Below are 16,264 nucleotides of genomic sequence, written 5' to 3' on the forward strand. Positions count from 1 at the left end.
TTAACCAGAGTCTGCTAAGTCTTTCTGTTCGGGTAACGTTTTCACCGATAGCAAGTGTCAAAAGATAACTGCAAAGATCGAGGATGCTAAGAAGGGGGGAGGGGGGAGGGGGGGGATGGGGAGAGAGCGGTAACACGTGTTTTCAGTTGCGACAATTGCATTGCCTCGGTCATCTCTCTGGTTTTGAGGTGTGATGTCAGCTGCATTGTAGAATTAACTTTTCAAAAATAAATTATCATTACCATTTGACATAACATGAAAGTGGTGTCATGTTTATTTACGTGCTTTTGATTTCAATTTGTACCTGATAGAGGCATTTCTCTGGCCTCTTCGAAGTGATTAAGGGCTAATAACACTTAGTTCCTAAACTACAGTTTCTGACACAAGGAAGGATTCTTAAATCATTTTAAACTATACTCGCCTGTTCTCGTTCATTATTTAGATACTGACACGATTGGGCCTTACATTTATAATTCACATTCATTTGCAGAAAAGCGGAAACAAAATTCTCATATTCGTTTCCAGTCTTCCAGTTACCGTGAATAAATTTTTATCATTTTTTGTCGTTGATATTGATATCCATGTCTTCTGTGTCCAACTCCGCGAGACTCCTTTCCCAAAGTCCAGGGGTTTTTATTTTTATATCCCTTCCCCAAAGACCGGGTGGACGGTTTTGAATTCCCCGCCCCCACAGGCCTGGAGGTCTGTTTTGAATTCCCCGCCCCCACAGGCCTGGGGGACGATGTTTAATCCCCCTTCCCCAAAGACCCGGCGGCCGGTTGTTTTGTATTCCTCGCCCCCAGAGCCCCAGTGAATTCTGTTGGATACCTCGTCCCCAAAGACCTGGGGGCCTAACGTACTCTTCTTCTTCTTTGTCATCCGATTCTTTGTCATCCGATTCATGGTATTTAATTTCTCTACCCCAAAGACCCGGTTGCTTAAAGTCGTCCTCCTCGTCTTCATCCGATTCTTCGTTCTCCTTGTCTCGGGAATTTTGCTGATCTTTCTGAAGGGCAGTCAGAATAGGATCCAGGGTTAGTGGAAAACCAATTCGCTGGACAGACCTTTCCCATATACCAGGGATGTCCTCCTGTCTTTTCTTGCTCTGTTCTACGGTCCTCTGCTCTGGATCATTGACCGTGGATACCTTGGTTCCTTCTCTTCGCACGTGAGTTGACAGCTCATCTTCCCCGCCATCATCGGTTTTTTCCAGGTTCCGAGCGTAAGAAAAGGACAAAAGAACCACAAGAAACAGGAAAGATATTTTAAACGGTGGCATTCTGCAACAAAACAAATAGAAGATGGTTACTGGCAGATGAACAGCAGTGATAATCAGTACAACCGTTCTCTTATGAGGCCGCAGTATTCGCAGGCTATACCTGCCTTGGACAATCATTTATTCAGTTATTCTCCTCCACGGTTCGAGTTTGAAAAGAAATTTGGAAACCTCAGGCGTACCAAGGATCAAAACATCAGCACAGTAAAATAAACTAGGGCTTTAATATGCAGAAATATTATTGTGGTAAAGTAAAAATGACACTGGAATTTTGATGCAAGCCCATTAATCAAATATGATTCACTTAGTCATGTGGTAAAATTTTGGAAAAGCGAATCTAAGTTGCGCTCAAAACTCGTGGTTTGAAAAAACCCCTCTCTCTCTTAACCCCCTTCCCAACTTCTTCAGACATGAAAATAAATAAGCCCCCGTGGGCTTAATGGAGTTTTTACCGAATTACCTTACTTAGCACCTACAAACTTAGCAAGTAACTAAAGATGAACCATCAATTGAAGATACATAGTTCATTTCATTCAGAAGATGACTTCTGCTCTGGTCATAGAAATATCATGAGTCGTCAGGAAAGTCTTTCGTGAAAGGCCTAGTGACATAGTTTACTATTCTTGCAGAGACAAACAATTAGGCTTTTAAGTTAACTTTGAAAATCATTTATATAACGGAATCCAAACTGGCCAGGAAACTCCGTTTGAACGAGATAGACTTCTGGGTCGGGTTGTTCGAAAGCCGATTAACGCTTAAATCTACGATTAAAAGTTAATCGCGGTTTTCACCTCGCTCTTTAAAAGTGGTTTTAATGTCCAATTTCAAGCTAAAGGTAAAGAAAAGTCTAAGTTAAAACTGAGGGCCAAAACTCTTTTGGAAGAATCTTTACCGATTAGTAGTTAAACTCGAATCAAAGTTTACGGGAGGCGGCGTGGTCCAGCGGGAGCCGGACTTGAAATCCTGAGGTCCCAGATCCAAGTGCGGTCCTCGGCCACGCTTGTAAATAGCTAAGCTTAGCCAGCTGGTTTGCCTCCTGCCAGTTGGGACTTTTAACCTGTTATGTTCGATTTGATTATTATTTGTTTCTCGTTGTTTCTGAGTGGAATGAGTGGAATGCCTGTAAACTAGCTTCGGGTAGCTAAGTGCATTTCCACTATAAACAACATTTGACAAAGTTCCCCTTTTTCCAGGATTAGCTTTATCGGGCTATCGGGCCCAGAGTTTTGGCCACGGGATTCTAAAGAACTAGGGCTTCAGGGCAATGACCAAAGTATGCTGGGTTCAAGGCATCCTAGACCAAGACAACTCCATGATTCCACATCAAAACTTTCTTTTTATGGCAAAATTAAGTTTACCTATTAATTTAGCTTGCTTGGGGACCTACCATAGCATGTGGTTGTCATGGAGTATATTGACTCTTTATATAGACAAATAAAATTGGAATTTGAACATGCCTTTCTTATTTTATGGAGAAGAATTGAAATGAAAAACCTGATTTAGAAAAAAACTCAGAGTAAGTCCAGAATCAACAAAAACAAACTTCATCCAAAGTTAATACACCGTATGTGGAGTTCAAATGCAGGACGCATTCATGGAAGACATTTGCTCTGCCGAACATTTTAACGCGAATAAAAAAATCAGTTGCTCAAATATAAATAATAGGACAGTAGATAATTTCTGTCTGAAAAAACATCTTTTCAAATGAGACAAATTTCCATGTTTATTAGATTTATAATTTTCAATTTATTTGTTGGGACGAATTTCCTTCATCAAATAAACAACGCATTGTCCTCCAACATTAGCATGTCACTCTGGTGGGAAGTGTGAAGACAACACAAATTTTATTAAACTTAACTTCAATCCTTCCGATTTCACAAAATAATCTTCCTCCGACTTTGATGAACGTGCTAAACAAATTTGCTTTTAATTTTTAATAGTTTTTAAAATATTAAACGTGAAAAACCAAGCTTGAAGCAAATTAGCCGCCGTGTGTTGCTTTTTGGGCGTCATAAATATAGAAGCAAAATAAAAAAAGGAAACGCGTTTTGTTAAATTTGTAAAATAACTAAAAGTAAAAAGAAAATCTTTTGAATCATATGATTTTCAGATAACATTGAGCGTTAAATGCGTGCGCCCTGCCTTACACCTCAAAATTAATAAGATGTTTCTGATTTAGTCCCAAATTACTCTCTGATCCTCTTTCAAAAACACAGTTATCTTTAATTTGTTATATCTGACAAAGAACGTGACAACTTCTTTACTGGAGAGCAAGACCGCCGGCTACGAAATGTACGTGTTAGCGTCCGATATAAAATCAAAACTTGAGAAATCCTCAAAGAAGGAGAGAGGTGTTAAAAGCGGTTTGCTTACACAGAAATTAACACAGATGCCATAAAGATCATTTATGCCTTTCATTCCATACAGCTAACTGGAGAGAATTGCTGTGGTGCCGTTAGAAATTTCTTTAAATGTAGTTTAAAAGGTAGTGTTTAACTAAGCCGCCATCTAGCTGGTGAAAACATAAAAAAAAACATATTCTATTTGCAAAGTTTCATAGAATTCCCAAGGCAGTACTTACCTTTTTAGAGTAAACGTCCAAGATCTAAGTTACTTAAAAAACCAGTAAGGTATGGACCTTTGGCATAACGTTCCTTTAAGCTATGGTTTAAAAAAAGTTTGGCAGAAAAAGGAAAGGGCATTCTTATTTAATATCTCAAGTACCACGACAAGCGGAAATGGACCCGATATATAAAACATAAACTGACTTTCGTTTGCGAAAATAACCGTGTTAACAAAAGATATTGCCGAACGAACGAATTAACAAAATTTTGCAATCGCCAATTAAAAATCTTCCCTGGGGTGATATTTGGACAAATTAAGGGCGGTTGAACTTAACAATATTTATACATCTGTACCAGCTGATGGGGTAAAAATAATTTTATCATTTTGAAAAAACATAGCAAACCTAACAAATATAGACATTAGAACGTCAAGTTTAAAGTGAATCATAGCCCCAAATGAAAGCTAAAACACAATTTTGCTGTGCGTCACTTGGTCGATTGAGTTTATCAATTAGGTTTTTTACACCGGGAGGAGCTCAATAATATTGCTAATTAGCCTCTTAAACTGCGAAAAATGATGTTTGTTTGCTATCTTAGAAATGAATTTTTCAAGATTGGTTAGCCTTCGTTTCCTGCTCTAAATGATTTCCCTTAAAAGGTTAAAAGGTTGAGAAAATAAAGGAAATTATATTTCTCTAAGACTCATCAAACTGACAGTCCTTCTTGGTCCATGCTCTATTTCAAAACAGTGAAATAAGTTTTGCACATAATCAAGAAGATCATTACATTTTTTTTAAAGATAGAACTGGTGTCGTTCCTTTTGGGTTATTTGTGTTGCAACAAAATAGTCATGGTTCTTTTCGGTAGAATATCTGTTTGGTGGGCCTTAATTGTCTCAGAAATTACTGATTTAATTACGAAGAAAAACTAGCGTTTTCTCTGGTGAAATGTCACCTACGATTTTCGTTATATGGGAAAATTAATTCCTCTTGTTTTCGAAGGGACAAAAAAATACTGTTGTTTTTTAATAGGATGGGGAATTAGTTCAGCTAGAATTTTCAAAAAGCCATCAGCAGTTCGTAATTCGGTAGATGAGGTTCAGTGTTCCGTCAAATATTCTTCCACTAAAAATTTTCAGCTCAAGAAGCTTAAAGGATTGAAAAAGACACCATAAAGAAGAAAACGATGTTTGAGTATTTTACCTTAAATTTTCTCTTTGTGTGTCGTAGAGGAGAGATCAGATTCGGCTAAATTACCCCTAAGCTCAAAAAATAAATAAACGTGTTTAAAATTTAAGAAATTTAACATTGTTGGAGAAATACCCGAAGGGTGACAAGCACATTTAACACATTTGATTTCTTAATGCTAAAAACTACATTTGTCATACTGAAGGGCTGACAAATAAACACCCAAAAAGCAAAAAAAAGTGTCTCTTAGACATAAATTCCCAAATGTTAAAGGAAAGATATTAAGTATTCCTCATTCAACGATTAATCAATGATCATGTTTAATAATTTGACAACGTTCATGTTTTCTGTCATAATTTTTGTAAGAGGAAGTGATTTTTAAACATTATTGTTTATTATTTTATCGCCTACTGTTTATCATAAATGAAAAATCTTGATTCACGTTATTTTCAATCTACCAACGAGGTTACGTGATGGAGAGCACACCGGCTTTTTACTGATTTGTTCAAGTGACATTTCATGGTACATATCTTACTAGAACTGAGTTTGTTACTGACGACTAATGTAATTTCTTTGGAAAATTTTTAAACACAGATATGAAACATTTTGCCCGCGTGATTTTAAGGCCACCTCTGACTCTAGGACGGAAAAATGTTTCAAGTAAAGTAATTCTTAGAATGTTGTGCCAGTTACACATGCAAAGAAAATCCATTGTAACTGACGATCATGGCAGATCCACTGAAAAATGTACATATTTCAAGCGCAGCGAAAAGAGGCTGATATCCGCTGCGAGAAACCTCTTCTTAATCATAAACTTAATCATGTAAATAGAATACATACAGACTCACGTATCACTGAACTTTTTTTAATTTAGCAAACTTTCTTTTTCAATTCTTTTTCTCATAGTTTGTGGTGAATGATCGCCAGGATAAAACAGAAAATAAAATGGATCGTTCGATTATAAAATATTTTTCATTTTACAAGGTAACAACTCGGTATTCGAATAAGTAAGGATTTGGTAAAACATTTGACAATAAAAATCTGCGATAAAATATTGTAAAACATAGCACGACGTTTCGACGTTTCCAGAACGTCATTATCAAGTGAAAGTAAAATAATGCAATCGAGTATATATAGTGAAGAGATGTCTTCACCATATATACTCGATTTCATTATTTTACTTTCACTTGATAATGACGTTCTGGAAACGTCGAAACGTCGTGCTATGTTTTACAATATTTTATCGCAGATTTTTTTTTTCGACGTTTCCAGAACGTCATTATCAAGTGAAAGTAAAATAATGCAATCGAGTATATATAGTGAAGAGATGTCTTCACCATATATACTCGATTTCATTATTTTACTTTCACTTGATAATGACGTTCTGGAAACGTCGAAACGTCGTGCTATGTTTCACAATATTTTAACAACTCATTAATTAAACAACTTATTAGCTCAAAACGCTGTTTTATTCAGTATCTGTTCTTTAACCGAAGCAAATTGGCAAACGATCACCGCGAGTTTTTCGTTATGTAAGGAGCAGTATGCAATGAAACAATGTTGATGACAAAAGGTTATTTTTTTTATCACACTTAAGCTCTAGGAAATGTGTATAAGCGCGAAAAATAGTTTAAAATTCTTTTAGGTTTCAAATTGCGGTCAGTCAGTGTTCCGCCGAATCAGTGGGTCGTATAACAATTCCTGTTATTGATAAATACCGAAGACTAGAGCGTGGTAAAGAAGAAGGCAGGGAAGGAGGGGGTGGGTGGGTGGCGTTTGATGACGTTTCGCGGGGAAATAATACGATCGTTTCACATCTCGCAGATTTCCCATTTCCGATTTCCGATTTCCGGATTTTTCTTTCTGCTTAGTGTGTGAAATATATCTGAAATATTAAACGCAATGATGACGGAAGAGCTGACCAAATGATACCAAAAGGATCGAGGTTCTAAGGCCGAGAATGACCAGTCTTATTTACGCATCGTTGTGAATTACATATGACAGCTCTCACACAATAACAAAAGATAATGGACCGGCACGACTCATATCTTTTGGTCAAACTGACAACTCACGTTATCAGTGTATAAAACATAGTCGTTTCACATTTCACAGGATAAAAATCCTTACCACCCTCTTGCTACAGAGTGGTAATACCCTTAACTTTGATAAAATAAAACTCATGTTAAGGTTTGTAATATTCATTTTGTGGGGTATCCTATGATACTGTTGATTTTTTGTTACCATAGGTTGTAGTATCAGTTTGGAAGTGAATTGCGTTTTTCAAAACTAGATCTAGTAAAGTAGCCTATCATAAATATGACCGATTTGCGAGACGGAATTACAAAAGAAACAGCGTTCGAAAACTAATTGATCTCGTTGAACAAATTGATCACTTTGATATTTTTAAGAGAAGTAGGCAGCAAGAAAATTACGTTACAAACTTAAACATGATTGATTAATCAAACTTTTCTCGTCCATGTTTGCTGTAACGAGAAGAATTTTAAAATCCCTTTAAGTGTATATGATAGATTTATTTTTATTTGCTCGATCAAATCTTCATGTTGTTCTCTCATGAAAACCGAATAATTAATTCCTTATCAATATTTCTTCCCCACAGCGTTTGAGGCGAACAAAAGTGTCAAATAACCGAAAACAGAACGACACCAGTCTTGTGATTTCTCTTTTCCTCAGTTGTTTTTCGTACGTAGAGGAAGAAAACTGTGGGAACGAAATATGAATGGGATTGTTGATACTCGAATAAAACTGGAAGGATGGACATTCTCGTCCCCAGCGCCCCAACGTTTTTTTTTTAAATTGTTGAACGAGTGGCTCTGGGTCCATCCAAAAATATATTTTTTTTTCATTGGCTGTCGAAAACCTGATGCGCTATAAGGTGAAAAATGCTACGCTTCTGCGCATTTGTCTTTACTTCCTAATACTGAGGAGTACCGAGCAATAATAAAACTGAGCATGCGCAATGGTAATTTATCACACTGAGCGTGCGTTACCGGATGTCGTGAAATCCGGTAACGGCTGTTACCAGGGCCTACGATCCAACTGCTGACCAGAAGATCGTAGGCTCTGGGAACGAGGATGGAAGCATCGCGTAGAATGGCTATTGTTCTTGTGACATTTACTTCCAGTTATATAGGTCTGCCATGACGCTTGTTATTATTCATAGATGCGCAAAAGGAGCTTATTTATTGGTTGTTATGAACGCGCGGTAATGCTCATTTGTCTGATAGAGGCAGCGAACTAAACAATGCAACCAGTTCACTATTGTTACCCTTTGTTTCGATGACCACAAACCGCTTTGAATAAACTCAGCCCACTTTTGTTTTCTCGTTTGTTCCGCGACTGATTCGCACACCGATGTATAATTATAAGTTTTCCCTTTCGTTACGTCGAAAGTGAACTTAAGACCCCAACACTAGAAACAAAGCGCATTTTATAGTGCTGTAAATAAATTCGTAGTTTTGCTGTATGCAGTTTGCGCGCGCGGAAGCGACCAAGAAGTATAAAGAACTCTTTCGATTATGTTTTCGGATCTTTGTGACTAGGTATAAATACAGACTGTGGTAATGGAATAACATCAGGAGTATGTGAAATTTTTTCTATAAAATTGAGCAACATTGCCTTTGTTTTGTCACGTGTTCAAGCTGTCGTTGTTTCTGGGTACATGAAATAAGAAATGGAAATATATGATCTGTGAAATGGAAGAAGGCGGTTTAGAATCTGAAAGAGAAAGAAACCAAAAAAAAAAAAAGAGAAAAAAATACAAGAAAAATCAGTGATGATTTCTCTGCATGGTGATATCTTCGTCAGTTCCCCACTTATGATATCGAACCATTCCTGTTGTGTGGATTATCGTGTGCATGTACATGACGTACAAGCCACAATTTGCAACGCACTTGACCTTCTACAGCGCGCGGAAGTATTTCTACTCTATTATTTTAAGATTTTATCATGCATGCTGCTAGAGTCACGTTGAATTTACTCCATGTTCACTCGGTTTATCTAGACTTCAAATTCTTTACTGAATTAGTGTTCACTCGGTTTATCTAGACTTCAAGTTCTTTACTGAATTAGTGATTTTCTTTTCTTTTTATTAGCGGTTAGCTTTCAATACCGTTAAGGACTGGAACAATTAAGAAATGATTTTAGAAACTGTAAATCTATGTTAAGATTTAAATCTATTTATTTTTTGAGTTTAGCAGTCACTTTATCAACTTTCTACTTCTATTGTTTTTATTCATTTCTCGGTTATTGTTCTTATTTTTTTTTATTGATGCATTGTTTTTATTGTAATTAATTTTCAAACTAGAACCTCCTTGAAAACCACTTTGTGAAGGAGCTTTCTGGGAAAATGTTGATTAATAATAATAATAATAATAGTAATAATTATAATAATAATAATAATAATAATAATAATAATAATAATAATAATGATGATGATGATATCAATGAACTCGATTGCTTCTATGCCAACTTCTACAACACAGGAATTTTTTTTTATTTTACTTAGACAGATATTGATATTCTTACTTTAATTTTTAACTTGTTACTCTTTTTATAACTAAACGAAATTCGAAAGTTTTAAACAGCATTTATAGTAAAAAGGCTTGGTTTATATTTTAGTTTAATTTCATAAGAAAAATCAACAGTTAAGATCATAAATGAAAGAACAACAGCCTCACTGGGCTAGTGAATTATGTTTAGCATATCAGTTTTTTACAGCTTTACCAAACATTGCCGTAAGGAGTAATTATATATAAATGAAGCGACTCGACAGTCAAGACCCGGTTATATACGAAAAGAGACGTAACACGTTCATCGCTCATGACCATTTCCTCGGTTTTAAAATTGTTTTTAAGTGATAAAAGAAATATTTACTTGTCCCGTGAAAGCTATTTTATTCTGTTTTATTATATTAAATACAGACAGTGGTATGCCTGATTGAATCAAACGTTTACAAAAATCTTACAGAAAGTTTCGAAATTGACCTTTGTTCTCAACTTGAAAGAAAACAAATATTGTTGATGAAACGTGACAATTTTCGATTTTAGAGAGGCCAGATTAATCAAGGGCTCATTAAATCTGGCCACGAACAACCCTCCGATCTAAGCTTTGTTCTGTTTAACAAAACAGGCAAAGTCAACTTATACTCAAAGAGGCTATGAACCGAGTTGTTTTATCTACAGGATGGACTGATTAAGGATGAATTTTTTAAAATATATACACATAAATGTTCAAATGAATATGAATATATGAAAGATATATGAACTTTGGGTGTAAGACTGAATAGAAGAAAGACCCTCGAAGTTATTTACGCGACTCACAGTTGCGAAAAGTTAAGCACAGTTTCAGCTTGAATCAGGTAGGGTCATTTTAAGTAAGTATCAGTTCCTGTTATTTGAAAAACTAATCCACATCATTTTTTTACCAAAGGAAAACGAAGAACATTCTTTCTTGTTTTATAGCGAAAGACAACCAAACATATCACTGAGTTATTTAAAATTTTAAATATTATGAGTTTGATGAAATAGAACTCTCTTACCTATGAGAGAAGCGATTACAGATAAGTTGTTTTTTTTAGCTCGCTCTCTTTGCTGGTGAAGCGGCTGGTGTAAAGTTCTTAGATTTTCGAAGTCCGCCTGTTTTGAAACACCAGAAGCACCGATTGTGACTTGAAGCGGTCGTTTTACCTTATGTAGTCTATCAGCAGTGTAGCATTAGTGTTAAATTCGTGGGTAGAAATGACAAGGTGTTTGTGGCATTGGCGTCCTTTGTGCATCGCATGCGCGTCGTTCGTTATAATGAAGGTTATTAAACACACTTAATTAAAAGGTGTTATAGATCCCCATTCCACTTAACGGTTCCAATTTGAAAACGATGTGTTGATATCGCTTTGTGACGATGAAAGTTTTCAATCATCGTTTTTCGTTCTTTTTTTACCTTGACCAAACATATTTTCAGCTGGAAATTAACAACTTGCTTTCCACGATCATCGTTTCGTGTGATTTTCCTCGTGAAACTGAACTGGTCTTGGAATGAAAAGTTTTAGGAAGTAATTTTATTGACTTTTTCCACCTGCCTGCTAAAAGTTTGCATGACATGTTTAAAAGATGATAAACGTTTTGAACACCGCTGATGAATTACAAATGGCGTGGAAAGCGGCGTCTTCATTTGAACAAAAACAACATTAAGCATTTTTTGTTTTTATGATAAATAAAAACAAGTTATCAGTTCCTATTGCTTGATAACAAAAGCAAAAATACAGACTTTTAACAGCTGAACGGGAGAATACGGGTGTGAATGGGATTAAACTGATTAGCAGAAACATTGAGCATGACTCTCATTTCTTAAGCTGGGCGCCTTTTTCATTGGCAACACAAACAAAGCAACATCCGGCGTGTATTTTTATTAGCACAAAAAGCGCTTCCAGAAAAAAATCATTTCTACGCTACAATGTACTAGTCTTGCTTTGCTGTAGAGAAGAATAACAAAAAGGAAATCTTTGTTCTTTTGTTTTAATCATGATTGATGTTTCTGTCGTTGAAGATTGTTGTTGTGAGCAAGTGGACCTGATAACCTGCCAAACTGGGTGCTGAAAGAGTTTTCTGATATACTAGCTCCAGCTTTAACCGAGGTGTTAAATCAATCATTCCGAGAATCTAAAGTCCCACATATATGGAAACTAGCGGATGTTCCACCTGTTCCCAGGGGTGTGTCTATTGAAGACTTTCACAAAGACCTGAGACCCATATCCTTAACATCTACATTGTCTAAAGTCGCGGAGGGGTATATCATCGACTGAGCTCTCAAACCCTTGATGCTCGAGTGTATGGATCCTAACCAGTTTGGTTTTATTCCTGATTCAAGCACTACATTTGCACTCATCTCCATGCTACATCACTGGTCTGAAGCCACTGACGGGACTGGCGCACATGTTAGAGTAGCACTCCTGGACTATAAGAAAGCTTTTGATCTTGTAGACCACAATTTATTGAACGCCAAGCTCTATAGCCTAGGAGTGAAACCCACTATTATCAACTGGGTGGCGGACTTTTTACGAAGCAGATGTCAACGTGTAAAGCTGAAATCTGATTGCTTCTCGAATTTCTAACCAGTCCCGGCTGGAATTCCACAGGGAACCCGGGTTGGCCCATGGCTCTTTTTGCCGCTATGATCAACGACCTCACATCGAGCAATGCCCTCTCTTCTATGCGGAAAAGGTCTCGGAAATTGTCCCCAAGTTTGGTGCTTCAGTGCTCCAAGATACAGTACATGATGTCCCTCGATGGTCTAACGACAATAGATTCAAACTGAACTCACTTAAGTGTAAGGAACTCAGAATAGACTTTCGAAGGAAAAATAACTCGGACACTGTTTCCCTTGAGGCCAATGGTAATGCTTTTGAAGTTGTGAAATCAGCTAAGATATAAGGTGTTACTGTAAGGAATGACCTTAAATGGATCGATCATGTAGATAATATTACGACGAATTTACTTGCTTAAGCAACTTAAAGTTACCGTGTACGTTCAGAGAGAAAATTTTTGGATTTTCGTTTTTTTAGATAAAAATAAACCTGACAGTAAGCTCTTACAAACAAAAAAAGAATTTTAGAAAAAGAGTGATTATTTGCCGAGAAATTGGAACGTAAGCGATTTCCACCGGAAGTTAAACTTTACTTTGATTGACAGCATATTGCTGCTGATAAAGCCACCCATTGCGATAGTCGCGCGAACGGTCTTTCTATAGTCTTGAACCCCTCACGTTTCTGCACTCCGAATATCCTGTATTTAGTGGAAGAACTTGCGTTTGTTCGAGTACGAAACTAAGATAGAAGAACACAAAAACTTTAAGGTACATTTTAAAGTAGGTAAAGGCCTTAAAATCTTCCAGCCAAGCGAATATTTGGAGACGCGCTTGTTTCAATTCACGCGTCCGTGAATCGCGCTTCATGAGCTTCTTTATTATTCATGATTTGCGGCTGAATGTTATCACATCACTGAATCTTGTGTTCGGGTGCGTAAACCTTACAAGTCTCGGCAAGCTGAAAATAAAAAAATTGAAAAATAACACAAAGAATCAAGAGGCATAATAATTACTGTCTTGATCTTTTCTCAACGTCAGCCGTCGCTACAAGATAACTAGTAAGGCGAACAGTCGCCACTCTTGCTTGTAGCCTTTTCACAAAGACTTGCTGTATTAGTGTAATTTCCAAAGCGTTAAACTGAGTCAACTCTTCTAAACGGTTCCGTTTAAACGTTTTCTTTCAAGCGTCAAACGGATACTTGTTTCCCATTTGCAGCATTAATAAACGTTTTGGAACGTTCATTCAAGAGCGAATTTTCACCAAAACTTTCGATAAACAATCTCGAAACTTCCTCAACAATATTTCGCTCGAATAGATGTATTCGCCGGCTTTTCGAAGAGTAGCAAGAATTTTCGTTTTGACTGAGACAATACATGCGGTTACGGTGGTTCCCCGATAATTCCGTAGCTCTTTGCGCTGATAATTTTGCCCGCCTCTGCCGCTTCTGCTTCGGCCCAACAGCTTTGCTTGACAAGGACGGCTTCAGTCCCCGTTTTGTTTTTCCCATAATGATTACAGATTACAACAAACACCGCAGATATCCAACAAAATGGTGAAGGAGTTGATTACCCTGGAACGTGAATACGTGCAAAACTGCGAGAAAATTTTCACAGGAGGTGACCGGAAGAAAAAGTAGCTTGCAAAATGATTGGCTAATTTTCCGCAAAGGCGTTAGGGGGCGGTACCTGTTTGTGTAGAGAGAATTTTTTTCAAGCGCTGTTTTCTCGAACTTTAATTTCCGCTTCGAGGAGACACTTTCAAGAGTTACAACTCAACAACGATTTGGCCGATTTCTGTAAAATTTGGCCAGATGCTAGAAAAATGTATTATCAACAAAAGGGTGTCGGGGAATTTGATAATTCTTAAAACTCTTTCCTTGACAGCCATTTCTGTGCGTTCACTCCGCATGTTTTCCTTGCAGTTTTAAAAATGCTCCGTAACTTTTGAACGCAATCGAATTAAGGAAAACCCCGACACGCTTTTTTAGCCTTTGGGATCCTGACCGTGAGAAGAAAAAAAAAATTCCAAAATATAAAAATCGCGTTGAGTTGGAACTCTAGAAAGACGAACCGTGCCTTCAAGTTTCGACACTGCGGAAAAATTAGGAATTTATTTTCTTGAAAAAGCAATGAAATATTTGGATACCCAGTTCTATAAGCTTTAATTTGATATAGGGTTTTGGGTATCTGTGATGTAACCGAGAGGCGCTACATCCGTTAAAGTGAAGCCACCCCTGAAGGTACACGGTAACCTTAAGAGAGCTGGCATAGACCGTAAGTCGCTATGAAATTCTATTTTATTGTGCATGCATACGTTCCGTTCTGGAATATGCATGTCAGGCCTTCCATACTAATTTGCCAGCCTATTTGTCTGACCAAATAGAGAGAGTTCAGAAAAGAGTCTTAAGGATCCTTTTCTCAGAGGTTTCGTATAGCAAGGCCCTGGAAGAGGCGGGTTTGAAAACACTCTTCCATAGACGTGAGCAATTATGTAGCAGTCTGTTTAAACAAATAGTGGAGAGTGACCAGCATAAACTAGCTAGCCTGCTGCCCGCGCACAATGACAGTGGGAGATATAATTTTAGGACTAGGCGTATGTTTTCAATCCTGAATTTGAAAACAAAGAGGTTTAGAGACACTTTCATAATACACTTTGCAATTAAACAACAATTGTAAATAGGAAATTAATACTAGTGCAGTTAGGATTTTTATAGTTTGAAATTTTAAACATGCTGTATGTAACACAAGTAATTCAGCTTATAGCTGCAAGTTGCGGTTTTTTTTAATAAACGATTTATCATCTTGTTTGTTTGCAGAACTTCAGTGTTGAATTAATGCCAGACTTCCAACGCTTTTTTTTCAGTAGATACCTACTCACAGGGCCTTGATCTTAACAAGTCGGATTTGTGACGAAAAAACTCAGTAGCATTACTTCTTTGGTAAAATATCTCTTCCGACGACACTGAAACTATCGTTTACATTACTGAATAAGGGGTTCTGTTTATGCAACAGAACCCCATTGATTTTATCTCTCTATATATATAGAGAGAAAAGCGATGGAACTAAAACTCACTGAAATCGCGCTCAATCGCTCCAAAAACCACATAGGAGAAAGAACAACAGACAAGGGAGTTCAGGTAGGGATATTTTTATTGAAAATTCGTTCGTATTTTTTAAATTGAAATAGGAATCGTTTTTTCCCATACAAATCCTTATAATTTCGTGTAGAGCTTGGGGTACCTGTGGGCTAATATGGATGCAAACAAAACTATCAAAAGGGCAGCCATTTTGCATAGGCGACGCACACAGATCAAATCAACCGGATTTGAAGAATGCAACACTTCTTTAGTAATCAAGCCCTCGGTTAGCTATACAATGTTACTCCAATTGCATACACCGTCTAAACTAAGGTTCCTGTGAGGTCACTGGTTATTGTAAACGCTGCCGGATTGGAGGTTTGAAGTTCCATTTTCACTGACCACGCATTCTGTGTTGGCTATGGTAGTCACCCCCGACCCTCTCTAAAGTAAAATAATAGACTTTCATACAAAATAAAGGGGGCGGGCCAGTGGGTGAAGGACTGAAAATGTGCCAGAAATAAAAGAAAAAAATTCAGCGAGTAGAACTTGTCTCTAGACCCTACCCTGTATCCTCCATGGACTAGCAGTGAAAGAAATTTCTGTCCAGCAGGGATTCTCATATATGTTAGGATTTCCTTCACAGTTTTTTTACGTACCTTAGAGGCTGGGACCTTTTCAAAAGTTACAAGCATCTTATACTGCATCACTCAGAGGATGTATTTAGAGACTCGGATCATGCGTAAACCCGCGCTAGTTGCGGTATGTGACGTCATGCTTTACTTTGGGTGGCACGAACATAACATATATCTATATGGCTGGTTATGATCTCTAAGTTTGAAAATCTGATTTTCGCCAGATTTTACAGCGCAACCCCGACTTTACGATCGTCGATCTAACGATATTCCCGATTTAACGATCAACATTATTTGTCCTGGCAAAAGTTATTTATAATCCCGGAGTTTGATTACAATCCCGATTTAACGATATGATTTTGCTGTCCTCCTGCCATATCGTAAAATCGAGGTTCCACTGTATAGTAAAAGAAAAAGAATGATAAAA

The 16,264-nt window shown here is 37.2% G+C and overlaps 1 protein-coding gene across 3 annotated transcripts in view; it reads right to left on the reverse strand.

Annotated features, from left to right (window-relative positions):
• Positions 1-251: 251 nt before the first annotated feature.
• LOC146489583 (uncharacterized) overlaps positions 252-16,264 on the reverse strand; it is a 31,496-nt gene continuing 15,483 nt past the window's right edge. For 2 of the 3 annotated variants that reach the window (XM_085105147.1, XM_085105169.1), the window contains exon 2: positions 252-1,280. In XM_085105147.1, coding sequence (XP_084961273.1) covers positions 554-1,280 — 727 coding nt within the window. In that variant the 3' untranslated portion in view covers positions 252-553. Of the gene's footprint in view, positions 1,281-3,857; positions 3,993-16,264 lie in introns of those variants that run through there. The other variant, XM_085105158.1, reaches the window with a different exon arrangement.

The sequence above is a fragment of the Pavona decussata genome, unplaced genomic scaffold (genome assembly GCF_977016875.1).
Source record: "Pavona decussata unplaced genomic scaffold, jaPavDecu1.1 SCAFFOLD_5, whole genome shotgun sequence".
Lineage (NCBI taxonomy): Eukaryota > Metazoa > Cnidaria > Anthozoa > Scleractinia > Agariciidae > Pavona > Pavona decussata.